The sequence below is a fragment of the Columba livia genome, chromosome 5 (genome assembly GCF_036013475.1).
Source record: "Columba livia isolate bColLiv1 breed racing homer chromosome 5, bColLiv1.pat.W.v2, whole genome shotgun sequence".
In the NCBI taxonomy this organism is placed as follows: Eukaryota; Metazoa; Chordata; class Aves; order Columbiformes; family Columbidae; genus Columba; species Columba livia.
This window is the reverse complement of record NC_088606.1, coordinates 51049051-51076340: the sequence shown is the minus strand read 5'-3', so window position 1 is coordinate 51076340 and position 27290 is coordinate 51049051. Positions and strand designations below refer to the sequence as shown.

The 27290-nt window shown below is 46.1% G+C and overlaps 1 protein-coding gene across 2 annotated transcripts in view; it reads right to left on the bottom strand.

Moving 5' to 3' along the window:
* The window catches only part of MUC2 (mucin 2, oligomeric mucus/gel-forming), a 61539-nt gene continuing 34249 nt past the window's right edge, over nt 1-27290 (bottom strand). For both annotated transcript variants that reach the window (XM_065065066.1, XM_065065067.1), the window contains exons 33-54: nt 26324-26956; nt 24560-25192; nt 22796-23428; nt 21047-21664; nt 12584-18903; nt 11270-11444; nt 10447-10694; nt 9093-9276; nt 8757-8961; nt 8137-8315; nt 7399-7468; nt 6978-7078; nt 6783-6814; nt 6431-6608; nt 5739-5843; nt 5179-5219; nt 4395-4517; nt 3829-3927; nt 3036-3164; nt 2324-2363; nt 1922-2051; nt 1-499 (exon numbers count right to left, since the gene is read on the bottom strand). In XM_065065066.1, coding sequence (XP_064921138.1) covers nt 244-499; nt 1922-2051; nt 2324-2363; nt 3036-3164; nt 3829-3927; nt 4395-4517; nt 5179-5219; nt 5739-5843; nt 6431-6608; nt 6783-6814; nt 6978-7078; nt 7399-7468; nt 8137-8315; nt 8757-8961; nt 9093-9276; nt 10447-10694; nt 11270-11444; nt 12584-18903; nt 21047-21664; nt 22796-23428; nt 24560-25192; nt 26324-26956 — 11132 coding nt within the window. In that variant the 3' untranslated portion in view covers nt 1-243. The remainder of the gene's footprint in view (nt 500-1921; nt 2052-2323; nt 2364-3035; nt 3165-3828; nt 3928-4394; nt 4518-5178; nt 5220-5738; nt 5844-6430; nt 6609-6782; nt 6815-6977; nt 7079-7398; nt 7469-8136; nt 8316-8756; nt 8962-9092; nt 9277-10446; nt 10695-11269; nt 11445-12583; nt 18904-21046; nt 21665-22795; nt 23429-24559; nt 25193-26323; nt 26957-27290) is intronic.

Sequence of the window (27290 nt, the reverse complement as noted above, 5' to 3'; positions counted from 1 at the left end):
TGTTTTTCAAATGTGCTTTTAATAATTCAGAGAAAATAAGCTGCTTATAAAAGGACCTAAAGGCTGCGCACTTGGAAGAATACATATTTGTGTTCTTATGTTGTGCACAAATAAATAGAGCCCTGTTAAAATTAATCAGAGAACAGGACAAACGAACTGGCAAAAGCAAAGTTCGAAAGTAGTAAAGGAAGATGAGAATGGTCCATAGTCCTTTTAGTTAAAAGCTGCTAGGTTTTTTTGTCTTCATTTTGATGTTAAGCTGATGGCCCTCTTGATACGGTTCAGAGTACTCATGTTGTCATTTTCTTCTGTGCTCTGTGTCTCACTGGATTGTGAGAGGCTGCATTCAGTGTCTTGACAGCTGCAGCTTTCCACATAAACATATTTATGTGAAATTGAGTGCCCAGTAGGGCATTTCAGTTGCACATCCTTCACAATAGTCCTTGATTCCCTGCAGCAGGAACAGCTGTGCTCCATAGAATTGGCCTCAGCAGAGTATCTGTTAATATGGAAAATGGTAACATTACTCTGTGCCAGAAGCCAACATACAGAGGAGAGGGTGAAATTAGGTACAGAACTCCTGTGAAAAGTTTGGAATAATATCTAGAAGAGCCATAGCGTGGTTAATAGAAGTGCTAAGCTCATCTGACAGACCAGTGATTATAACAATATGCTTTTAAAATTAATTGCATTTTCTGGTAAAACAATTAGTATCGAAGTCCTGGTAAAAAAACACAATGAGTTCTAGGAGCTCAGCTACCTTAGATTCCTCTCATCATCCCAGTGCTGATGGATGTTAAACACACCAGGTCAACAATTAAGGGCAGACAAAGCCCTGACCTGAACAAGAAAACTGCACAGACAGCAAACAAGTGTCTATGGTACCATCTACAATGGCATCACATCAATCAATCGGCTACAAGGGCTACAGTTGCTTCACATGAATTAAAGTGCATATCCCAAACCAGGAAGTATTATCACAAAGGGGAAGCAGCAGCTCTTCCTGTTCATATCTCAAAGCAAAGTATTTTTTGCAGTGTTGTGTTCATCAGCTTCCCAAGCACCATTCCTAACCTGCAGAAACTGCCAACATCAGGCTATAAACTGTGTAAAAAGCCTTCTTTTTCTTGAATTTGTGTGCAAAGGTAACCACAGCAAGACTCTAAGATAACAGGGTATTTCAAAATACTAACAAACCCACTGTCTAATCAGGGTTCAATATGAGACTAAAGATCAGTTTTCTCCCATGTAAGGTGCCCTGTAGCATATTCAATGACAGACAGAAAATGACAGTTTCTTTGAGGAGCTAGAATTTTTTCCAGTGTTTTAATAGCTCAGTACCAGGTGTCCTACTAGCCACTTTCTTATAGCCAGTTTCTTGCAGATTCTCTCATTTCAGAGAAAAATGTACAGTGAAACTACTCTACTAACGCCACCACTAAAACATTTGTTTTCTAATTTCTTTGCTATATAAAATGGTGCAAGTTTGAATCTTTCTTTAAACAATGTATGTGTATTTCATTTTAAGTGTTAATTATTGAGAAGCAGCTTTTCGGCTTACAAACATCATGTCTGGCTGCTCTCCAGGTTCATTCCCAATGCAGGAAATAATACTTGTTCTCTTGTGATGATTTCTAGCCAAGGTAGTCTGATACAAATGATAGAAAAGCCAACTTTTAATGGAAGAATAGACATTATCATAGCTGTCTGAATCCCAAGGTAATTTTAAACACTTTCCTGCTTTGTATTAAGATGAATACACTGTTCAGTCACAAATCTCATTATTTTGTGCCCATGATTTGGGGAACTGATAGTTTCAGGTCTTCTACCATTCTGTAGTCTAGCTATTTCTTGTTCCTTTTATATAAACAAGCTCAGTGTCAGCAGACTTCAAATTTCATTATCCAATCAGTTTACTTACAGTGAGAAGGTTCCACATGTTCCTTCACATTCTGTCATGACAACTCTGTCCACAGAACGGCAGCCCTTATAGGTGATAAAGTCTTCTCTTTGACGGACAGAACACTGTGTGGAACTATCCAGAGGTGCACCTATAGGGAAAGATCAGAAAATAATACTTTCAGTGAAATGGCTCCAGAAGTTCAGTACTCTCTGAACTTCATTAATGCACTCAAAGAATTGTCTTAAATGGTCTTTCTGCTTCAGTTTAAACTTTCTCAGAGAGTTCAGACAGTGAATGCTTGGCATAACAAACATAAAAATTTAAATACAAACTTGTCAGCCTCCATGGCCAAAAAATTGGTTGATTTAAGAAGAAAATTCATTCTCTGTATTGCTTATTCAGTTACACTGGCATACTTACAGGTTTTGCAGCAACCGTTAGGTAAGAATGTAATAGTTCCCTAAAAGAACAAAGAAACAGGAAAAATAACATCATTTTCTTTGCCTGTATTAAAGAGGTCTTTAGGTCAATAACTGAGAAAAGTAATTTCTCAGTGACTGGAAGTAACCAGTGAAAACTGCACCATTGTTCTGAATAAACAAAGATAATGGCCTCTTCCAGACTTGAAACCTATCAGTTTACAAAGGATTGTGGAAATGAAGATAATGCTTTGGAGGAGGTCTACAGTTAACACCATGGAACTTTTCCTCAGAAACAATTCCAAAATATGTTTTCTCAGAGTCTTCTATATTTGAATGAGGAGTCTGCACAGTGTGACTGGCAGCCTACTGACTGAATAGCTTGTGTTTCTGTGATATTCAAGAAAACATGGTTCTTGTTCAGATAGGACCCCACAAAAAGCAGTCAGAGAGGACTTTGTATATCATCTCATGTGCTGACCAGTGTTTTGGCCAGCGAGAGACAGTTGCCTGTTGTAAGCCTTGAACAACCCAGATATCTTATTTTATACACTCTACAGGTCTATGCAGCAGAAACTTTTGCCCCTGGGACTAATAAACTTTGGTGAAAGGTCATCAGAGCTTAATTTGACTTCTCTTGCTAGTTAGGTGGCTGAACTAAACCAAAGTAATGTGTGCATTGAGAAGAAGGTAAATTATCCTTATTTACTTACGGGTTTGCAGCTCTCCTCATTGAATGCTGGGCAGGTAATCTCAGATGTGGAAGAGATTAACTGGTTGTGGATATTTACACAGCTATAAATGGTGCAGTTGTTGTAAGGATCATTTTTAAACTCTCCAGGCTGCAAGCAAAATACAAAATGTAATATAGAAAGTTGATGGGAGCCCAGACAGAAATTTTCCTGTCCTCTGACAATGGTTTTCCTCTTGTTTCACTGTCGATTATTTTTAGATCAACAGCCATTTTGGATGGAGATTTTCTCCATGTATTGCAGCATGCCATACATGGAGAAAATATTCTGTTTTACATGGGATTTCCCTTGGAAAATAAAAATCTCTCTGAAGTATGTAGAGCACATTAGAGTTATTAACAATATCATCCATGCCAATGGATCTTGCCTATGGAAAGCTGTTATATGGTCATTAAGAACAATCCTAAACTTTCACCCTGCAGGGGCAATAGGATTGTTTTGTACAAAGGATATACTAATGGTTTTCAGTATGCAGAAATAAAATAATATAGAAAAGCCCAAGCTTCCATACATTGCAACAAAAACCCTTCCTGGTATCGGATTTGTCATTCCAGAAAGAGCCTTCCAGAAAATTTGATTTCATGGGTACTTCCTTTAGGCCAAAAAAAATGTAGATAAGCTTTGGTTTAGGTGAGGCTCTGACCTTTGAGGTGCAAACTTACACTAAGCCTCATCTCTGACAAGGAGATGTTCACTCTCTGAAAGTGGAAATTTTACAAATTGGGTGGAGTTGTGAGATGAAGAGCATACTTACACTCAAAATGAGGGCAGAATTGTTTGCTGTATGTATAACACACTTAGTCTGCACACATCTTCCACAGCATTCACCTTTCACTGGTTGATATTCATATGCCTAGATATTAAAATTAATAAAAAATGAAAGCACAATGAGAGATGCATTTTTGAGAAATAAATGAAAACACACTAACCCATTAATTGATGCTTTGAAGCGCACTCTAGATTTGTGCCTTTCTGTGTTCCAATCCAATGGAAGACAGGTAAAAAAAAGCAGGCTATAGATGGAATAAATTAAAGCACTGTAATAAATATGCCTAATAATTAAATATCACTCCATTAAGTGGTCTACAGAAATTTCCCAGCTAATCCTCCCAATGTGAACTGAATACCATAAGTTACACAGTCAAGCTTCATGCAATCTATTGCTCAAGGACAGTTGGCATCCACACTACAGATGGACTCTAGACTCCTGCTCCTTGTCCTTTGCTTATACCACTCATTGATCAAAATGCTTTTCAGATACATGGGCATCTTGGGGTTTTTTGTTTGTTTGTTTGTCTTTTGTTTAAGTTTGTCACTTACTGGTTCACAATATGTGTTGCATGGAATATGTTCACATGAGATGATATTCAGTTGAGTGCTGACGTTAACTTCATTAGTGCAGAAACAATTCTGGCACTTATCAACAAAGACTGAGGAATTAGGCTATAAATTTTAAGGAAAAAAAAAAAGAAAGGGATCATATAAATGAGATATGATGTGTGACAGACATTTCTTAATTTCAAAAAAATATGTAAACCAAGCAATGGAAAAGGAAACAATTCTAAATCCTATTGGATAGCTATCTGGCTATCATTTATGAAGACAAAATTTTAAATATTGAATTTAATTTATCGTGTGTCTTTATTAAAGTCCTATATCGCAATGATAACCTCATATATTAAAAGGAAAGGAGTTATACAAATCTGTCATACAAAGCAATTACTAGATCCAACAGAATTTATTAGGAATCTAAGTCTTTTTAGAATAACACTTACAAATCTTTTCATTTTTGAAAGGAGAGTCTTAGAACTGTAATAACTTTCTGACAGTAAATGTGGACTAACTTTTTAAAATTCATGCACATTTAACTCTAAAATAAATTTGCTGTCTGATACTGAGAACCAAAGAAGTCTCCAGTCTCTTACATATGCAACAACATTTACAGAGAAGATTTAGGTTTGGTGAAATTGGTGAACTCTTGACAGGAATCTGAAAATTTCTGAAATTTTGATTGTACAAGATAAACCCCCTCATAGCACTTCTGATAAAGTATACTAACTGGTCTTTTAAGCATTTTCAGAAGACTATTGAAATAGGAACTTACCAAGAACTCAGCATTCTGATGTACGCAAACCCTCTTAGGAACTGTTAACAGGCAAGGAATTAAGTGGTTAGATAGGAGGCGGGGGGGCGGGGGGGGGGAAGGGTCTTCACCCCACTCTACTCAGACTAATTTATTCCACAATGAATCACAATGCATATGGCTAAATACAATATGGTTAAATACCATTTCTAGTAGCAGATATGACATATATAAAGTGTAAGAATTAATACTGCATGAGCATAAAGGGAGGAAGATTTGGCCCAATACATGCAGTCTGGTTCATAGTTAAGCTGACACCACAGTCCCAGTTAATTCTGCAGCTGTTCTTACATGTACTTGCAACCAGGAAAATTGAACTTGAGCCACCTGAGCTATATTGGATTTCACAGTTGTCTATCATAATCATAACAGTAGTAATCGATGTTATTAGTAGCTAATTTGTAGAATCTGACTTTTTATTACTTCCTTAAAAAGGCTATTATGTACAGTCTTACTAAGTATGATGCTAAATTATGTAGTATTTAATGCTAATCATTGTAATCTATTTCCAAGGGACTTACCACACTGGTATACAGGGCAGCATTGTCCACTGGGAATATGAGAATGAACTTCAAATCCCAGTGTACACCTGGGGGCTTCAGTTGTGCACATACTTGTATTGCATTCTGAAAAAGAAAAAAAATAAAGGTACAATATCCACTAAATCATTGCTACTAGAAACAGGCATCTATCAAAGTATTTAGGATAGATGGTAGGAACTACTCCATATCCTCTCCAAAGAAACAAGCTGTAGAAAGAGAACACATTTTTTCCTAGTGAATCCAGGCACTATATTGGGGGACTACATTAGTTTATGAAATGTTTTGTACTAATGTTATTACCTGGTGTTAAAAAGTATCACAATTATTTGCAGACAAGTAGTGGACAACTGTTTCAGTACTCTTTCTCCAAGATTGTGGATAACTACCAAAAAATGAAAACCCACATAGAATTCCATAATCTAGCTGCATTTTACTTGAATTAAAGAACTGAAGATTCCATTATGCTGTGCCCCATAACTGTAAATTCAGTTATGCTGAGACATTGCAATATCAGAATGTATTTTCCCTAACACTATGCAAGCTAATTTTAATAAGGATGAAGGAAGATTTTGTGGCTCCTTGATGTATGTCTCTTTTGCTAATCTAGTTCAGTTCTCTTCTTTCTATTCCTAAAAGGTAAAGAAAGACCACAACCAGAAGTATAAACTCACTGCAGGTGACAATGGGGCAGCAAGGGTCTTCAGAATTGACTTCATTGACCTCATAGAAGCCTTCTCCATCACAAGTTGTCTCGCTTTGTTTGGCACATTCATGAGGCTCGCATACAATGCCATTTTCACCTTCCAGGCAAATGCAATCCTGACAGTCTACTGTAAACTTTTCCCCAAACTGTCATTAAAGAAAATAAAGTGAGTGATTGCATGGTTATCAATTAAAAAGAACAGATGTAAAAACAGGAGTGAAAAGTTGGGAGACCACAAAACAAGACTGCACCAGTGAAGACCACTCTCCTCTCCCCATCCCCAGCCTCTAGTAGAAATATAAAAGCACAAGGCGACATACCTCTCTTGGTTTCTTATCCACTCCAACACAGCCTGTGAAAAATATGAAAATAAATCTCCATTTACTCATATAACAGTAGACATCTCTACTATATATTGTGTGAGTACCGCATACAGTCAGATCTGTGTTGCATGCATGAGAAGGAAACCACAAAGAGGAAACAAACATGCATTCAAGTGAAGCAGTAAAACTCACCACAGGTTTTCACACAGACATCCACACCAGAGTCATACAGCATTGTTCCATTAGGACAGAAACAGCCTTCCATTTGTTTAGTTGAAGTTTCATTTTGTTGACTGTATGAGACAAAATGTTCAGAGGAACACCATTACTGTCATAGGCATGTAGAGGAAGATTATTACAAATAACCTTTCACTGAAGTTACAGTGGTACATGATGTGCACATTTGCATTTAAGAATTGTCAGGGCTTAAGTTTGGTATATCCAAACAACATAAACAATACAGGCATCCAGATTCAGGATCATGAGAAAAGTGGTACCAAATCTGATAGTTAATTTAAGGCATGACAGGAGGTTGATTTCACTCATACACCTGTGCCTTAGATATGACTCAATAGTTGTATGAGCTATAACTAACAGGGAAGGAATTATTTACCTTGTTTTGCAGGTTATCTCTTTAATAGGACCACATGCTCTGTATTCTTTATCTGCCGGGCATTCATAAGCTGGAACATGAGAATAAAAGAAAGAGCTTAGTAGCAGTATCATATGAAAGCCCCATTGACCTCATACCAAGAAATTAAACACTGACTACTCATTTTCTTATGTATCTTTGACAATCTGAGAAACAAAGATAAAAACAAAAAAATCACCACAAAGAAAGAGATATCAGTCTCATGTCTCTGAGTGGAATTCTTTTCTGCATTTTCACCATAAAGATATAGCACCTACTTTACATTAAGGAGATAAAGCCCAAAGTCTACATCTTTATTACAACTTTTTCATAATTTTGGTCTCTTTTGTGCAAGTTCTCAAAGGGGAGTGTATCCCTACTCTTCATTCTCGTCTCACTACAGCTGAAAATGAATGCATATATCACTGAACATAGAGTGAAATGCTGATGCCTGCAAAACACAAAACTGTCTGTGTACAAAAATGTATCTACTGATAAAGGTGTTGCTGGCACAGTCAATAGATGTATATTTTTGCAGGCTCACTTATTATTTACGTTGTTAAAAATGTTACCCATACAATTACTTAAGGAAAGCAATTGGTGTGATTTATTGGTGTCTTCATTGCTCAGAAAGCGATGTGACTTACCTTTAGGACATTATTGCTGAAACAGTTCCATATAAGCTTCCCAATAGTTCAAGATAAATGACCAAATACTTACAGCAGACACCATTAGTATGATTTCTCCAGTCGATGCATACACTTTGATCAGCACAAATGGCAGCATAGACCTGCAGACTTGAGCATTCCAGGCCTAGGTCGGGAAGTACGGAAGTATCAAAAATGCAGGCTGCATAAAACTTTTCAGGCTGGACAAAGTGATGGCACGGCTCAAACACACTAGAAACAGAAACACATATCATTATTAGTTACTGAATAACCCATGAAATCTTCAATGTGCTTAACATGTTATGATGTGGCAACAGTGATGCTTAAGCAGATGTGAATGAGAACAATTACTGAGAGATTTTTACTAAGAACACCTGTCTAGATTGTAACCTTTCAACGTACTTTAAAGTATTCTCTGCTCACCTAATAAACACTCAGTCACCAGTATTTTCTATCCAGGAGCTACATGAATATTATTGAGTAGCAGCCAGAGGGCTAGAAGAAAACTATCAGCAAAGAGCAACATCTAGAATCAGTAAAAAGAATGGAAGCAACCCACAAAGCTACAAGAAATGAAGCAATAGTTAGAAACACTTTTTATTGAGAAATGAATCCTAAAATTGCCATTTAATTTGAAGATCAAAGGCTTATAAACCTCAGAGGAATGTCTACCTTCCCAAAAGAAGCTCGCAGATGACACTTCCGTTGTGAGGCAGTCCTGGGGTTGTGCTAGGTGCTTTTGTAGGACCTAGGCCCGGAGAGCACTGTGGTTTGGATGGATCATCAACTTGCCAATGATCTGCCATGATTTCACAGTTTTCTGCAATGTTGCCATTCGGCAACATGCAGTCATCTGCCGTGTTGTTATTGCAAGTACCTAAAATTAGTCAGAGGAGAAAGAATCCACTCACAAATTTGTTATAAAATTCCATTCATCTTTGTGTCAGGGCTGCCATTTACCTATTTGTGGTTTTCTGGGAGTACCAAAATTACAAGAGTAAGCCTTACCACACTGTCCCTGAGTGTTGTTGCCAAACAGTCTGTAGGACATTCTGACAGAAAAGGCCAAGCCATTGTAGGTCACATTCATTTCTAGTCTAGGAATTTCCACTACATGATTTATGCCTGACTTATAGATGCTCAAGCCAAATTTTTTATAAGGCAAAGCCACTGGCTGTTTGTTTACTGTCACCTAATAAATAAAAGAAAACAGAAAAGAGACATATATTTAGTTTGACTTTAGAACTAAACAATTGATTGTTCATTACTTTGCATTGGAGATAGAATGTATAGGCAAGTAATGTGCTTTTAGTTTGCAACAAGTGTCTCTGTGTTACTTTTTATGATATTGGAAAGTCAAACTTTCCTTCTCTGAGCCAAAGAACGGGTTTATCAGCCACTGATAACTAGGCTACAATTCAGAGTTTAAACCACCTAAATTCTAACACTCAACAGATTTATTAGAGTGACTATGGCATTGAGGACACCCCATGAACGTGTAATACAAAATTATCCTAAATTCCTAGTGCACAAGTTTTTAACTTTCTTGGCATGAAGTGAACATGCTTGTAGGAAAAAATAAAGAATTAAGCCAAAATCTGTATTATTTATTTAAATGCAGTAGCCATGATATACCTATGGAACTAACACTACTACATTTACTCAGCAACTGCTTTGTTTTGGAGAAAAAAACATCGCAAATTTTCAATAATATGCTGCAACCTAACTTGTAATATTCCCAGATGGTGATATACAAAAATAAATGAAGCAAACCCCACAAAAGCCTAAAAAATACTTCTCACCCAATTTTGAAGCCTCAAAGCTGAGTCATCATGGTTATAAATTAAATAAACACATAAGGGCCCCTATTCTGAAAAATTAAAAAGGTGATGCCAAGCAAAGCCAGTAATGGTACTATTTACAAATTTTTAGGCCCAGTACTTTATTGTTATGTCTAGTTTGTATTGTATCCTTGCATTCAGCATTTTTTCTTTTCCTTTGTTATATTAATACTGATTATAAATTGATTTATCTTATATGTTGAACTCCTAGCAAACTGTCCACGTTTTTGTATTCAGGAAAGATGATATCTGAGACAAGAAAGTCAAGAGTTGTAGAATTTTTTCCCATATTCAGAATCAAAAAAGCAGTCCTATTTCATAATCCAATCTGGTATTAAATCTAAAACAGAGATTCCTTTTTTTCAGTTGTTGTTTTGGTGTTTTATTTTTTCTTTTGTGTGTGTATGTGTTTTGTTTATTTGTTTGGTTTGGTTTTGTTTTCTAACATTGTGAATAGAATTATCAGGTTGATGCTGTGTTAACGTATTAATCAAGAAATCAAAGGTAACGTTCTCCAATACCTCTACTTGTGCAGTATTTGGTTTGACTGTTGCCATGCGCACTTCCTGTGTCTCATGTCTCACAATGAGTGTTCGAGGACAGGAGACCTTATCTCGTTCATCACAATGGTAGTTATCAATGTAGACACCAAAGTTATCAACTGTCTTATTAATCTCTTCCACAAGGACGTATGTACAATTCCCTTGATAGCTATATGGCAGTCCATCAAAAGTCAGGTAGTGTGGGTCTCCCCAGCCAGTGCAGTAGCCTACAAAAACATATAGCTAGGTTAGCTTATTATGACAACACACAGAATCAGATCAGACTACAAACAATATCTGTCAGTGTAGAATTCATCTTATCTAACTTTAGGCATTTAAAGTTTTTAAGTGTATATGTCAATGCATGAGCTTATTATCAATAACTCACCTATAACAGGGGAAAACAGGTGCTTTCAGCACAGTTCATCTGACTTAATTCTGGTAGACAACTGAGAATAAGATTAACTGCACCCTAGAAACTCCTTTACCAGTAGTCTGAAGAAGTAATTTATATGTAGGCTTCTGGCCTACAGATGTCTGCACCTGGACATTTTAATCTTGCCTTGGGAGACCAATTTATCCTACTAACAAAACAGTTATGTAGAAATGATGGCAATCAAATTAAGTAAAATATCCTGATTAACTAAAAAGAATCAATGAAGCACTTAAAACAGACCAATACTGGATGCCTGAGGGTCACACCCTTGAGTAATACTTATTGTAAAAATTATATAAATATTGTTGCACTTGACACTAGTGTTGTTCCCACAAGACAAAAATATTCAATAAAATATATACTTACAGTCACATTCCCAGTGCCAACAGCATTTATCCTCATCAATAACTCGTACAGGAGAAAGCCCATTGGTACATATAGGTTTAGGAGGCGGATTACAGATTATGGGAATCACCTCAACTACATTGTCTTCTATACATATTGCTTTAGTGCAGTTACAGAGCCACCATGTGTCCCCTGGCTGTGTTTGGAAAGAGAGGGGGAGAGGGAAGAGAGAGAGAAACCTTATGAAGCAGTCAGACTGAAAACAGTTATGCCTGAATACATTTTGCAGAGTTGTAAAGCACCATATGTTTATTGACAACTTTTACCCACCAGAAGTCTGACAATGTGAAACAAGTGCAGCAGTCAACACCATCAAGGCCTGTAAGAAGATCTAGCGCTACTGAGAACTCCTAAGTGAAAAGCATTAGTTATAAAAGTCAGGCCAATAAACTAAATTGGGAATTGCCTTTTTTAGTTTCGACTATCTAAAAATTAGATGTCTTATCTGATCTCATCACCTAGATTCCCTTTCTAATCAAGAGTGAAAGACACTGATCAATATCAGTGATCAATATATGATCAATGCTCTTCCTTGAATGCCTAGAACAGTTTAAAAGCTGAAGCTACAGTGAACATCAGCTATTTGGGGAGCAATGTCTAAGAAAATTACATGCATGTGTTGTGATAGTATGCATTTTTTCTACCTTTGACCAGTATTTTCAACCATGCATGTATAATTTTTATCCCTGCAGATCTACTGAGCAAGTTTGTAGACATCTTTAGATGTGAGGAAGCTTTAGAAATGTATAAGACGTTAGCTTGTCTGTGTCAGAGGTAGAGGGTTCCAAAAAACTCAGAACTCTGAGAGCAGTTTCACAAGCATTTGAAAGCCGTGATCTGTTTCACAATTCTCTCCTGAAAACAGACTATGACTAAGTATGACTCATTCCAAACTCAGACTAGTTCAGCCCTGTGCTTTCTTGTTGGACTGCACTGCTAATGGTGAAACAACTTTTCCCCACTTTGGACATATTCAAAAGCAGAAACAGAAAAGATAGCTTGGCACCACTTTGGCCTTGGTTATCTCCTCATCAATGCTATCCTACAATAAAGATGAACACTGAGTTGTGATCTAACTCCTTGAAGAAAGCCTTTTAAAAACTATCCTTGAAGAACTAACAGCAGCATATAAGCCATCAAAACAAATTTCATTGGAAGTACTGCTGATACTCAGGAAAATAAATCCAATGGACTATCCAGATTAACACCTACTCTTTATGTTACCAACATCGAAATTATATGCACAGTCTCCATCCAAAGTAGAAATCTACTCACCGCATAAGATTCATTAGGGAAAATAGAACAATTTTTTCCAGGAGTGGTTGGTGGTGGACTTGCAGTTGAACTTAAAGTGCTGAGTGGAGTAACTGTACTGTATGTAGAACCTCCTGCAACGGTGACTGCACTTGATGTTGCAGTTGGCCCAGAAGTACTAGTTGAGCCAGAGAAAACAATTGTGGAGGTGGTGGTGGTTGCAGTAATTGTGGTAGAAGAGCTAGAGGTTGTTCCTGAAGTGGTGGCAAAAGATTTGGTTGGAGTTGTACCAGAGGTGGTGGCTGACATGGGAGTGGTCGATCCTGATGGTAGTGATGGAGTAGTGCTAGGTGTAGGCTCCAGAGAGGATGGTCTCAAAGATGATGCTGTTGAAGGACTCCCAGTCCCAGTGGTAGTGGTCTTGGGGCTAGGTGTTTCTGTTACACTTGTGGTGCTGTGGGGAGTGGGTCCTGCTGTTGTCGTGCTGACGGTGGTGGCAGGTGATGCTGTTGGAGGAATCCCAGTCCCGATGGTAGTGGTCTTAGAGCTAGGTGTTTCTGTTATGCCTGTGGTGCTGTGGGTAGTGGGTCCTGCTGTTGTGCTGCTGACGGTGGTGGCAGGTGATGCGGTTGGAGGACTCCCAGTCCCGGTGGTAGTGGTCTCGGGTCTAGGTGTTTCTGTTCCTTGTGTGGTGGAATAGGGAGTGGGTCCTGCTGTTGTGGTGCTGACGGTGGTGGTAGGTGAGGCTGTTGAAGGGCTCCCAGTCCCGATGGTAGTGGTCTTGGGGCTAGGTGTTTCTGTTCCTTGTGTGCTGGAATGGGGAGTGGGTCCTGCTGTTGTAGTGCTGACAGTGGTGGTAGGTGATGCTGTTGGAGGACTCCCAGTCCCGGTGGTAGTGGTCTTGGGGCTAGGTGTTTCTGTTACACTTGTGGTGCTGTGGAGAGTGGGTCCTGCTGTTGTGGTGCTGACGGTGGTGGCAGGTGATGCGGTTGGAGGACTCCCAGTCCCGGTGGTAGTGGTCTTGGGGCTAGGTGTTTCTGTTATGCCTGTGGTGCTGTGGGGAGTGGGTCCTGCCATTGTGGTGCTGATGCTGGCGGTAGGTGATGCTGTTGAAGGACTCCCAGTCCGGGTGGTAGTGGTCTTGGGGTTAGGTGTTTCTGTTCCTTGTGTGGTGGAATAGGGAGTGGGTCCTGCTGTTGTGGTGCTGACGGTGGTGGTAGGTGAGGCTGTTGAAGGGCTCCCAGTCCCGATGGTAGTGGTCTTGGGGCTAGGTGTTTCTGTTCCTTGTGTGGTGGAATGGGGAGTCGGTCCTGCTGTTGTAGTGCTGACAGTGGTGGTAGGTGATGCTGTTGGAGGACTCCCAGTCCCGGTGGTAGTGGTCTTGGGGTTAGGTGTTTCTGTTACTCTTGTGGTGCTATGGGGAGTGGGTCCTGCCATTGTGGTGCTGACAGTGGTGGTAGGTGATGCTGTTGAAGGGCTCCCAGTCCCGGTGGTAGTGGTCTTGGGGCTAGGTGTTTCTGTTCCTTGTGTGGTGGAATGGGGAGTGGGTCCTGCTGTTGTAGTGCTGACGGTGGTGGTAGGTGATGCTGTTGGAGGACTCCCAGTCCCGGTGGTAGTGGTCTTGGGGCTAGGTGTTTCTGTTCCTTGTGTGGTGGAATGGGGAGTGGGTCCTGCTGTTGTGGTGCTGACGATGGTGGTAGGTGAGGCTGTAGAAGGGCTCCCAGTCCCGATGGTAGTGGTCTTGGGGCTAGGTGTTTCTGTTCCTTGTGTGGTGGAATGGGGAGTCGGTCCTGCTGTTGTAGTGCTGATGGTGGTGGTAGGTGATGCTGTTGGAGGACTCCCAGTCCCGGTGGTAGTAGTCTTGGGGCTAGGTGTTTCTGTTATGCCTGTGGTGCTGTGGGGAGTGGGTCCTGCTGTTGTCGTGCTGACGGTGGTGGTAGATGATGCTGTTGGAGGACTCCCAGTCCCGGTGCTAGTGGTCTTGGGGCTAGGTGTTTCTGTCACTAGTGTGGTGGAATGTGGAGTCGGTCCTGCTGTTGAGGTGCTGACCATGGTGGTGGTTGGTGATGCTGTTGAAGGGCTCCCAGTCCCGGTGGTAGTGGTCTTGGGGCTAGGTGTTTCTGTTACACTTGTGGTACTGTGGAGAGTGGGTCCTGCTGTCGTGGTGCTGACAGTGATGGTAGGTGATGCTGTTGAAGGGCTCCCAGTCCCGGTGGTAGTGGTCTTGGGGCTAGGTGTTTCTGTTCCTTGTGTGGTGGAACGGGGAGTGGGTCCTGCTGTTGTGGTGCTGACGGTGGTCGTAGGTGATGCTGTTGAAGGGCTCCAAATCCCGATGGTAGTGGTCTTGGGGCTAGGTGTTTCTGTTCCTTGTGTGGTGGAATGGGGAGTGGGTCCTGCTGTTGTGGTGCTAACGGTGGTGGTAGGTGAGGCTGTTGGAGGACTCCCAGTCCCGGTGGTAGTGGTCTTGGGGCTAGGTGTTTCTGTTACACTTGTGGTGCTCTGGAGAGTGGGTCCTGCTGTCGTGGTGCTGACAGTGGTGGTAGGTGATGTTGTTGAAGGGCTCCCAGTCCCGGTGGTAGTGGTCTTGGGGCTAGGTGTTTCTGTTATTCCTGTAGAGGAATGGGGAGTGGGTCCTGCTGTTGAGGTGCTGACCGTAGTGGTAGGTGATGCTGTTGGAGGACTCCCAGTCCCGGTTGTAGTGGTCTTGGGGTTAGGTGTTTCTGTTACTCTTGTGGTGCTGTGGGGAGTGGGTCCTACCATTGTGGTGCTGACGGTGGTGGTAAGTGATGTTGTTGGAGGACTCCCAGTCCCAGTGGTAGTGGTCTCGGGGCTAGGTGTTTCTGCTCCTTGTGTGGTGGAATGGGGAGTGGGTCCTGCTGTTGTGGTGCTGACTGTGGTAGTCGGTGATGCTGTTGAAGGACTCCCAGTCCCGGTGGTAGTAGTCTTGGGGCTAGGTGTTTCTGTTCCTTGTGTGGTGCTGTGGGGAGTGGGTCCTGCCGTTGTGGTGCTGACGGTGGTGGTAGGTGATGCTGTTGGAGGACTCCCAGTCCCGGTGGTAGTGGTCTTGGGGCTAGGTGTTTCTGTTCCTTGTGTGGTGGAATGTGGAGTGGGTCCTGCTGTTGAGGTGCTGACAGTGGTGGTAGGTGATGCTGTTGGAGGACTCCCAGTCCCAGTGGTAGTAGTCTTGGGGCTAGGTGTTTCTGTTCCTTGTGTTGTGGAATGAGTACTGGGTCCTGCTGTTGTGGTGCTGACAGTGGTGGTAGGTGATGCTGTTGGAGGGCTCCCAGTCCCGGTGGTAATGGTCTTGGGGCTAGGTGTTTCTGTTATGCCTGTGGTGCTGTGGAGAGTGGGTCCTGCCTTTGTGGTGCTGACCGTGGTGGTCGGTGATGCTGTTGAAGGGCTCCAAATCCCAGTGGTAGTGGTCTTGGGGCTAGGTGTTTCTGTTACACTTGTGGTGCTGTGGGGAGTGGGTCCTGCCATTGTCGTGCTGACGGTGGTGGTAGGTGATGCTGTTGGAGCACTCGCAGTCCCAGTGGTAGTGGTCTTGGAGCTAGATGTTTCTGTTTCACTTGTGGTTCCGTGGGGAGTGGGTCCTGCCGTCGTCGTGCTGACGGTGGTGGTAGGTGATGCTGTTGGAGGACTCCCAGTCCCGGTGGTAGTGGTCTTGGGGCTAGGTGTTTCTGTTCCTTGTGTGGTGGAATGAGGAGTGGGTCCTGCCGTTGTGGTGCTAACGGTGGTGGTAGGTGATGCTGTTGAAGCGCTCCCAGTCCCAGTGGTAGTGGTCTTGTGGCTAGGTGTTTCTGTTATGCCTGTGGTGCTGTGGAGAGTGGGTCCTGCCGTTGTGGTGCTAACGGTGGTGGTAGCTGATGCTGTTGAAGCGCTCCCAGTCCCAGTGGTAGTGGTCTTGAGGCTAGGTGTTTCTGTTATGCCGGTGATACTGTTGGGAGTATGTCTTGCCGTTGTGGTGCTGACGGTGGTGGTAGGTGATGATGTTGAAGGGCTCCCAGTCCCGGTGGTAGTGGTCTTGGGGCTAGGTGTTTCTGTCACTAGTGTGGTGGAATGTGGAGTCGGTCCTGCTGTTGAGGTGCTGACCATGGTGGTGGTTGGTGATGCTGTTGAAGGGCTCCCAGTCCCGGCGGTAGTGGTCTTGGGGCTAGGTGTTTGTGTTATGCCTGTGGTGCTGTGGGGAGTGGGTCCTGCTGTTGTAGTGCTGATGGTGGTGGTAGGTGATGCTGTTGGAGGACTTCCAGTCCCAGTGGTAGTGGTCTTGGGGCTAGGTGTTTCCGTTCCTTGTGTGGTGCTGTGGGGAGTGGGTCCTGCTGTTGTAGTGCTGATGGTGGTGGTAGGTGATGCTGTTGGAGGACTCCCAGTCCCGGTGGTAGTGGTCTTGTGGCTAGGTGTTTCTGTTCCTTGTGTGGTGGAATGTGGAGTGGGTCCTGCTGTTGAGGTGCTGACAGTGGTGGTAGGTGATGCTGTTGGAGGGCTCCCAGTCCCGGTGGTAATGGTCTTGGGGCTAGGTGTTTCTGTTATGCCTGTGGTGCTGTGGAGAGTGGGTCCTGCCTTTGTGGTGCTGACCGTGGTGGTCGGTGATGCTGTTGAAGGGCTCCAAATCCCAGTGGTAGTGGTCTTGGGGCTAGGTGTTTCTGTTACACTTGTGGTGCTGTGGGGAGTGGGTCCTGCCATTGTCGTGCTGACGGTGGTGGTAGGTGATGCTGTTGGAGCACTCGCAGTCCCAGTGGTAGTGGTCTTGGAGCTAGATGTTTCTGTTTCACTTGTGGTTCCGTGGGGAGTGGGTCCTGCCGTTGTCGTGCTGACGGTGGTGGTAGGTGATGCTGTTGGAGGACTCCCAGTCCCGGTGGTAGTGGTCTTGGGGCTAGGTGTTTCTGTTCCTTGTGTGGTGGAATGAGGAGTGGGTCCTGCCGTTGTGGTGCTGACGGTGGTGGTAGGTGATGCTGTTGAAGCGCTCCCAGTCCCAGTGGTAGTGGTCTTGTGGCTAGGTGTTTCTGTTATGCCTGTGGTGCTGTGGAGAGTGGGTCCTGCCGTTGTGGTGCTAACGGTGGTGGTAGCTGATGCTGTTGAAGCACTCCCAGTCCCAGTGGTAGTGGTCTTGAGGCTAGGTGTTTCTGTTATGCCTGTGATACTGTTGGGAGTATGTCCTGCCGTTGTGGTGCTGACGGTGGTGGTAGGTGATGATGTTGAAGGGCTCCCAGTCCCGGTGGTAGTGGTCTTGGGGCTAGGTGTTTCTGTCACTAGTGTGGTGGAATGGGGAGTCGGTCCTGCTGTTGAGGTGCTGACCATGGTGGTGGTTGGTGATGCTGTTGAAGGGCTCCCAGTCCCGGTGGTAGTGGTCTTGGGGCTAGGTGTTTGTGTTATGCCTGTGGTGCTGTGGGGAGTGGGTCCTGCCGTTGTGGTGCTGACGGTGGTGGTAGGTGATGCTGTTGAAGGGCTCCCAGTCCCAGTGGTAGTGGTCTTGGGGCTAGGTGTTTCCGTTCCTTGTGTGGTGCTGTGGGGAGTGGGTCCTGCCGTTGTGGTGCTGACGGTGGTGGTAGGTGATGCTGTTGGAGGACTCCCAGTCCCGGTGGTAGTGGTCTTGGGGCTAGGTGTTTCTGTTCGTTGTGTTGTGGAATGAGGAGTGGGTCCTGCCGTTGTGGTGCTGACCGTGGTGGTAGGTGATACTGTTGAAGGGCTCCCAGTCCCGGTGGTAGTGGTCTTGGGGCTAGGTGTTTCTGTTCCTTGTGTGGTGGAATGTGGAGTCGGTCCTGCCGTTGTGGTGCTGACGGTGGTGGTAGGTGATGCTGTTGAAGCGCTCCCAGTCCCAGTGGTAGTGGTCTTGTGGCTAGGTGTTTCTGTTATGCCTGTGGTGCTGTGGGGAGTGGGTCCTGCCGTTGTCGTGCTGACGGTGGTGGTAGATGATGCTGTTGGAGGACTCCCAGTCCCGGTGGTAGTGGTCTTGGGGCTAGGTGTTTCTGTTCCTTGTGTGGTGGAATGGGGAGTGGGTCCTGCCATTGTGGTTCTGACTGCGGTGGTATGCGATGCTGTAGGAAGGCTCTCTGTCCCGGTGGTAGTGGTCTTGGGGCTAGGTGTTTCTGTTACTGTTGTTGTGGTGTGGGGTCTGGGACCTGAAGTGGTGATATTTGTGGTCCATCCTGTTTCACTGACTTCAGATGTGGTGACTACCACTTCAGTTGTTGATACTGATGATGTAGAGTGTTGAGTAGTGTTGCCTATGGTAGACACTGTGCTTTCTATCCCTGTTGTTTTAGTGGTTGATAGTGGAGTAGCAGAAGAAGAAACTGTAGTACTCGTCTTTGTTGTTGTTCCTGATTCAGGTGTTGTACCCTCTGTAAGACAAGGAGAAAACAGTTTTTCTTTTTTTTAATCAACAAATTACATTTGTTATTACCTTGCATTTATTTTCTACTAAGTAAGTGAAATTCAAGAAATCTGGGCACAGGGTAGTTAGACAGGAATAAGGCAGAAACTGTTTGCTTAATGTCTTTTGCTTAAGACAGGGATTATTAATAATGTCCTACACCTTGCTTGGGAGATATTGACGTAAACACTTTATCAACGATCAATGTCAGATAGAACAGCTGTCAGTAGTGTTAAAATTTTCTACTGTATAGAAGAGTTCAGCAGTCCTATATCCAGGGGAATTCATTGGGTTGATCAGTGAACTTTTTGCTTAATTTTGTACTGCTGTAATGTTATTTTCTACAGATAGTACACTTTTCCCTGTGCTAAGTCCCATGTTCATGCCAGCATTGATTATACTCAGTCATTGGATCCTACTGAAAATGAGCAGTTGCTGGAGCAATCTGTGTTCCATACCTAACTCCAAGATCTTTAAGACTACTCACCCTATTTTGGCATGCTAGGAACCCAAGTTAACTTCTCTGCTTTCTCCCTCTCATGTGACCAAGCCAGTTTTCATCTTGGGCCTTAGTGCAGGCTCCTTTAAAATCGTTTTTGATTAGCATTTAATATATTACTCACAATACTCAGAGGCCAGCCTCAAAGCCATCTTTTTGCTTTTAGTACATGATATAATAGATACATGGTAGACAGAGAGGCACTGCCTACATAATAATAGTGCAGTTATAATGCTGGAGGATAGGAGAAAGCAAGATATAATCCTTCTGCCCACAGAATCCACAAGGACAGTCCTTCAACTAAAATTCACATTCAGTTGAGGACAGGCACACTCCTTCACGTGCACAAGGAAATACAGGAACCAGTGGTGTATTATCAGAGACATATTCACTGGGTCATCAGGGGGTCTCATGTTTCTGGGAAAAATGTAATCTTTTTTTCCCAGCGCTGCACAGGCAACTGGAGAACAGTGCTCATGGGAACACTGGGAGAACCCAGTTGCCCAGAGCCTTGGTCCATAGCAAGAAGCAACCTGCAGTCTGAAACCTTTCCCCAGACCCTACTGGAAAAAACCTTCAAACCTTCCTACAGACAGCACAGCTGGTGAGTGGCAGCAATAGCCACAGAGGCAATGCAGAAGAAGAAAGGGAAGAAAGTCTGCACAGCTGCACACAAACACTGCCTGACATGGTAGTTCCACGAAACCAAGCCCCACTGCCATTGCACAACATGGGTCCCGCTCAGCATATTCTCTCCAGCTGAAAGACAAGGTCCAACAGCAGCAAAAGCAAGGCTTCCCATCAGTTCAGTAACTATCTAAGCTGGGTAGAGGCACCAGGATAAAAAAGTCCTCATGTTCACAATAACCAAAGGGAATAGAACTGAGAAGTAGAAACACATTATGCACTCTGCCTTATAAGTAGAGAGTGGAATAGACTGGGTCGAGTATTCCACTCTCACGAGAACCCACCTGGAGTACTGCATCCAGCTCTAGGGTCTCCAGTAAGAGAAATATATGTAACTGTTTAAGCAACTCCAGAGGAGGGCCACAAAAGAAGCAATGGGCTAGAACACTTCCACTATAAAAACAGGTGGGGAGAGTTGGAGTTGTTCAGCCTGGAGAAGAGAAGGCTCCAGGGAGACCTTACATTGGCCGTTCAATATATGAAGGAGACTTTTAAAGACAGAGAGACATTTTACCAGTGCTTCTAATTACAGGACGAGGGGCAACGGTTTTAAAGTGAAGGAAGTTAGGTTTAGATGGACATGAGAAAAAAATTTTATTCTGAGGGTGATGAGAAACTGGAACAGGAATCCCAGTGAAGTTGTGGATGCCAAATAAGTGGACCTATTCAGGTCAGATCGAATGGGGCTCCAAGGAACTTCATGTAATAAAAGATGACCATGAGCACGGCACAGCAGTTGTAACAAATAACTTTAAAAAGGTGACTTCCAACCTAAACTCTTCTATGATACATTAGTTTCATCCGGAAATGTAAAACAAATGCACTCCCTGAGAGTACAAATGTGTAAGAAACATCACTAGCTGCCAAGAAAGCTGGATTTCTCCAAAATCAATGCAAAAAAGTGACAATAAATTCATATAATTACTTTGTTCTTCTGTAGGCGGAGGAGACGGTGTTCGAGTAATAATTATTGATGTAGAGACAGTGATTGCTGTAGCTGGGGTGGGTGTTGACTGGCCAGTAACAATCGTTGTTGTCCCCGGGGTGCTGCTGGTGGTGCTGCTGGAGGACACTGAGGTGGTGGCGATGGTGGTGCTGGTGGTGCTGGTGGGAGGCTTCGACGCTGTTGACGTGGGAGTGGCTGTTGATGGGGTTGTAGAGGACACTGTGCTCGTTGTGGACGGGGGTTGGGCCGTCGTGGTGCTGGCGGTGGTACTTGGAATACATTCGGGTCGGTTGGGGATGCAGCAGACACTGATCTGATAGTTGTAGCAGACCGGCACCAGAGATGTACCTCCTACGGTCTGATCCCTGTTGTTACAGATGAGGCCTGTGCTGACATCGCATGTCACGATCTGTCCCAAATCTTCAATGGGAACATCAGGGAATCTCTCTGCTCTGCATGAAATATTCTCCGCCTTCACGCAGACCCAGGAGGGATTGTGCTTCTGAATATTCTCAAAGGTTTCATTGTCACCGCCATTTCTGTCAGAGCTGTCTGGGTAACTCACATCAATCCAGTCTGTCCATTGACACGTACAATCTGGGGGACGACAGCAGGAGGAACAATTAGGAACAGCAGGAACAGAGAAAGCAAGCTGGGGAACCAGCGCACTCGCGGGTGGTGCTCTGCGCATCCAGCGCGCACAAGGGTGCCCTCGGATACTGCTACGTCAGTCAGCCAACCCAGGCAACAACAAAGCTGCCTTGTGTGGGCAGGCCTCCCGTTCCCGGCCATACAAAGCATACCAGGGCCAAACCAGGACACAGGCACTGCCGAGCCACGTGTGTCTCCCCCTTGCAGCTAGGGCACAACTCCTGGATTGGTCTTCACGTGCGCAAAAAGCACTCGCATAAGGGCAACACACGAGCTGGAGGAGGACTGAACGGGGACTCCCGCCACTCCCTCACCTTTTTGTGCCACTCACACCACCTCACTGTCTTGGGGACAAACCGAACACCAGGGGGGCTCATGACCCCAAAGGAAGCAGGCACAGGACACGCACTGCTGCCAAAACGGTAGCTTGCTTCCCAGCAGCGCGCAGACAGCTGGAGAACAACGCTCCCGGGAACGCTGGAAGAGCCCGGTTGCCCAGAGCCATGCTCCGTATCAAGGGTCAGTCCGCAGTCTGAAACCTTTCCCCAGACCCTTGCGGGAACACCTTCTAAGCTTCCTTACAGACAGCACCGCCAGTGAGTGGCGGCAATGGCCACAGAGGAAATGCAGAAGAAGAAAGGGAAGAAAGTCTGCATGGCTGCACCCAAACACTGCCTGACGTGGCAGTGCCATAAAATCAAGCCCCACTCCCATTGCACAACGTGGGTCGCGCTCAGTACGCTCTCTCCAGCTGAAGGACGGGATCCGACAGCAGCAAAAGCAAGACTTCCCACCAGTACAGTGTCTGCCTAAGCTGGGCAGAGGCACCTGAACAGAAAGCCTCCTCGGAGCACTGCTGACTCAGGGAACACAAGACCTTCTACCCAGGACCCCTGCACCCTCCTCGCTTCTGAAGAAGCCAGCCCAAGCACTAGATTTGGGCACATGCCTCTGCTGGGAACCCACAAAAATGACTGCCACCCCCGATCCCATACAGAAGGCACAAGCTGAAGTGCTCAAGGACCTTTGTTTCTCCCACAGCAAGGCAACACACGCCAGCACAGAGCAGACAAGTACCTATAGTTTGTGCGGAGCTAGTTTGTGCGGAGGTAGTTGGCAGGGTGGAGGTGTATGTCGGTGTGGGCGTGGATGTGCTTGCAGTAGTTGGGGTGGGTGTTGACTGGCCAGTAACAATCGTTGTTGTCCCCGGGGTGCTGCTGGTGGTGCTGCTGGAGGACACTGAGGTGGTGGCGATGGTGGTGCTGGTGGTGCTGGTGGGAGGCTTCGACGCTGTTGACGTGGGAGTGGCTGTTGATGGGGTTGTAGAGGACACTGTGCTCGTTGTGGACGGGGGTTGGGCCGTCGTGGTGCTGGCGGTGGTACTTGGAATACATTCGGGTCGGTTGGGGATGCAGCAGACACTGATCTGATAGTTGTAGCAGACCGGCACCAGAGATGTACCTCCTACGGTCTGATCCCTGTTGTTACAGATGAGGCCTGTGCTGACATCGCATGTCACGATCTGTCCCAAATCTTCAATGGGAACATCAGGGAATCTCTCTGCTCTGCATGAAATATTCTCCGCCTTCACGCAGACCCAGGAGGGATTGTGCTTCTGAATATTCTCAAAGGTTTCATTGTCACCGCCATTTCTGTCAGAGCTGTCTGGGTAACTCACATCAATCCAGTCTGTCCATTGACACGTACAATCTGGGGGACGACAGCAGGAGGAACAATTAGGAACAGCAGGAACAGAGAAGGCAAGCTGGGGAACCAGCGCACTCGCGGGTGGTGCTCTGCGCATCCAGCGCGCACAAGGGTGCCCTCGGATACTGCTACGTCAGTCAGCCAACCCAGGCAACAACAAAGCTGCCTTGTGTGGGCAGGCCTCCCGTTCCCGGCCATACAAAGCATACCAGGGCCAAACCAGGACACAGGCACTGCCGAGCCACGTGTGTCTCCCCCTTGCAGCTAGGGCACAACTCCTGGATTGGTCTTCACGTGCGCAAAAAGCACTCGCATAAGGGCAACACACGAGCTGGAGGAGGACTGAACGGGGACTCCCGCCACTCCCTCACCTTTTTGTGCCACTCACACCACCTCACTGTCTTGGGGACAAACCGAACACCAGGGGGGCTCATGACCCCAAAGGAAGCAGGCACAGGACACGCACTGCTGCCAAAACGGTAGCTTGCTTCCCAGCAGCGCGCAGACAGCTGGAGAACAACGCTCCCGGGAACGCTGGAAGAGCCCGGTTGCCCAGAGCCATGCTCCGTATCAAGGGTCAGTCCGCAGTCTGAAACCTTTCCCCAGACCCTTGCGGGAACACCTTCTAAGCTTCCTTACAGACAGCACCGCCAGTGAGTGGCGGCAATGGCCACAGAGGAAATGCAGAAGAAGAAAGGGAAGAAAGTCTGCATGGCTGCACCCAAACACTGCCTGACGTGGCAGTGCCATAAAATCAAGCCCCACTCCCATTGCACAACCTGGGTCGCGCTCAGTACGCTCTCTCCAGCTGAAGGACGGGATCCGACAGCAGCAAAAGCAAGACTTCCCACCAGTACAGTGTCTGCCTAAGCTGGGCAGAGGCACCTGAACAGAAAGCCTCCTCGGAGCACTGCTGACTCAGGGAACACAAGACCTTCTACCCAGGACCCCTGCACCCTCCTCGCTTCTGAAGAAGCCAGCCCAAGCACTAGATTTGGGCACATGCCTCTGCTGGGAACCCACAAAAATGACTGCCACCCCCGATCCCATACAGAAGGCACAAGCTGAAGTGCTCAAGGACCTTTGTTTCTCCCACAGCAAGGCAACACACGCCAGCACAGAGCAGACAAGTACCTATAGTTTGTGCGGAGCTAGTTTGTGCGGAGGTAGTTGGCAGGGTGGAGGTGTATGTCGGTGTGGGCGTGGATGTGCTTGCAGTAGTTGGGGTGGGTGTTGATTGGCCAGTAACAATCGTTGTTGTCCCTGGGGTGCTGCTGGTGGTGCTGCTGGAGGACACTGAGGTGGTGGCGATGGTGGTGCTGGTGGTGCTGGTGGGAGGCTTCGACGCTGTTGACGTGGGAGTGGCTGTTGATGGGGTTGTAGAGGACACTGTGCTCGTTGTGGACGGGGGTTGGGCCGTCGTGGTGCTGGCGGTGGTACTTGGAATACATTCGGGTCGGTTGGGGATGCAGCAGACACTGATCTGATAGTTGTAGCAGACCGGCACCAGAGATGTACCTCCTACGGTCTGATCCCTGTTGTTACAGATGAGGCCTGTGCTGACATCGCATGTCACGATCTGTCCCAAATCTTCAATGGGAACATCAGGGAATCTCTCTGCTCTGCATGAAATATTCTCCGCCTTCACGCAGACCCAGGAGGGATTGTGCTTCTGAATATTCTCAAAGGTTTCATTGTCACCGCCATTTCTGTCAGAGCTGTCTGGGTAACTCACATCAATCCAGTCTGTCCATTGACACGTACAATCTGGGGGACGACAGCAGGAGGAACAATTAGGAACAGCAGGAACAGAGAAGGCAAGCTGGGGAACCAGCGCACTCGCGGGTGGTGCTCTGCGCATCCAGCGCGCACAAGGGTGCCCTCGGATACTGCTACGTCAGTCAGCCAACCCAGGCAACAACAAAGCTGCCTTGTGTGGGCAGGCCTCCCGTTCCCGGCCATACAAAGCATACCAGGGCCAAACCAGGACACAGGCACTGCCGAGCCACGTGTGTCTCCCCCTTGCAGCTAGGGCACAACTCCTGGATTGGTCTTCACGTGCGCAAAAAGCACTCGCATAAGGGCAACACACGAGCTGGAGGAGGACTGAACGGGGACTCCCGCCACTCCCTCACCTTTTTGTGCCACTCACACCACCTCACTGTCTTGGGGACAAACCGAACACCAGGGGGGCTCATGACCCCAAAGGAAGCAGGCACAGGACACGCACTGCTGCCAAAACGGTAGCTTGCTTCCCAGCAGCGCGCAGACAGCTGGAGAACAACGCTCCCGGGAACGCTGGAAGAGCCCGGTTGCCCAGAGCCATGCTCCGTATCAAGGGTCAGTCCGCAGTCTGAAACCTTTCCCCAGACCCTTGCGGGAACACCTTCTAAGCTTCCTTACAGACAGCACCGCCAGTGAGTGGCGGCAATGGCCACAGAGGAAATGCAGAAGAAGAAAGGGAAGAAAGTCTGCATGGCTGCACCCAAACACTGCCTGACGTGGCAGTGCCATAAAATCAAGCCCCACTCCCATTGCACAACCTGGGTCGCGCTCAGTACGCTCTCTCCAGCTGAAGGACGGGATCCGACAGCAGCAAAAGCAAGACTTCCCACCAGTACAGTGTCTGCCTAAGCTGGGCAGAGGCACCTGAACAGAAAGCCTCCTCGGAGCACTGCTGACTCAGGGAACACAAGACCTTCTACCCAGGACCCCTGCACCCTCCTCGCTTCTGAAGAAGCCAGCCCAAGCACTAGATTTGGGCACATGCCTCTGCTGGGAACCCACAAAAATGACTGCCACCCCCGATCCCATACAGAAGGCACAAGCTGAAGTGCTCAAGGACCTTTGTTTCTCCCACAGCAAGGCAACACACGCCAGCACAGAGCAGACAAGTACCTATAGTTTGTGCGGAGCTAGTTTGTGCGGAGGTAGTTGGCAGGGTGGAGGTGTATGTCGGTGTGGGCGTGGATGTGCTTGCAGTAGTTGGGGTGGGTGTTGACTGGCCAGTAACAATCGTTGTTGTCCCCGGGGTGCTGCTGGTGGTGCTGCTGGAGGACACTGAGGTGGTGGCGATGGTGGTGCTGGTGGTGCTGGTGGGAGGCTTCGACGCTGTTGACGTGGGAGTGGCTGTTGATGGGGTTGTAGAGGACACTGTGCTCGTTGTGGACGGGGGTTGGGCCGTCGTGGTGCTGGCGGTGGTACTTGGAATACATTCGGGTCGGTTGGGGATGCAGCAGACACTGATCTGATAGTTGTAGCAGACCGGCACCAGAGATGTACCTCCTACGGTCTGATCCCTGTTGTTACAGATGAGGCCTGTGCTGACATCGCATGTCACGATCTGTCCCAAATCTTCAATGGGAACATCAGGGAATCTCTCTGCTCTGCATGAAATATTCTCCGCCTTCACGCAGACCCAGGAGGGATTGTGCTTCTGAATATTCTCAAAGGTTTCATTGTCACCGCCATTTCTGTCAGAGCTGTCTGGGTAACTCACATCAATCCAGTCTGTCCATTGACACGTACAATCTGGGGGACGACAGCAGGAGGAACAATTAGGAACAGCAGGAACAGAGAAGGCAAGCTGGGGAACCAGCGCACTCGCGGGTGGTGCTCTGCGCATCCAGCGCGCACAAGGGTGCCCTCGGATACTGCTACGTCAGTCAGCCAACCCAGGCAACAACAAAGCTGCCTTGTGTGGGCAGGCCTCCCGTTCCCGGCCATACAAAGCATACCAGGGCCAAACCAGGACACAGGCACTGCCGAGCCACGTGTGTCTCCCCCTTGCAGCTAGGGCACAACTCCTGGATTGGTCTTCACGTGCGCAAAAAGCACTCGCATAAGGGCAACACACGAGCTGGAG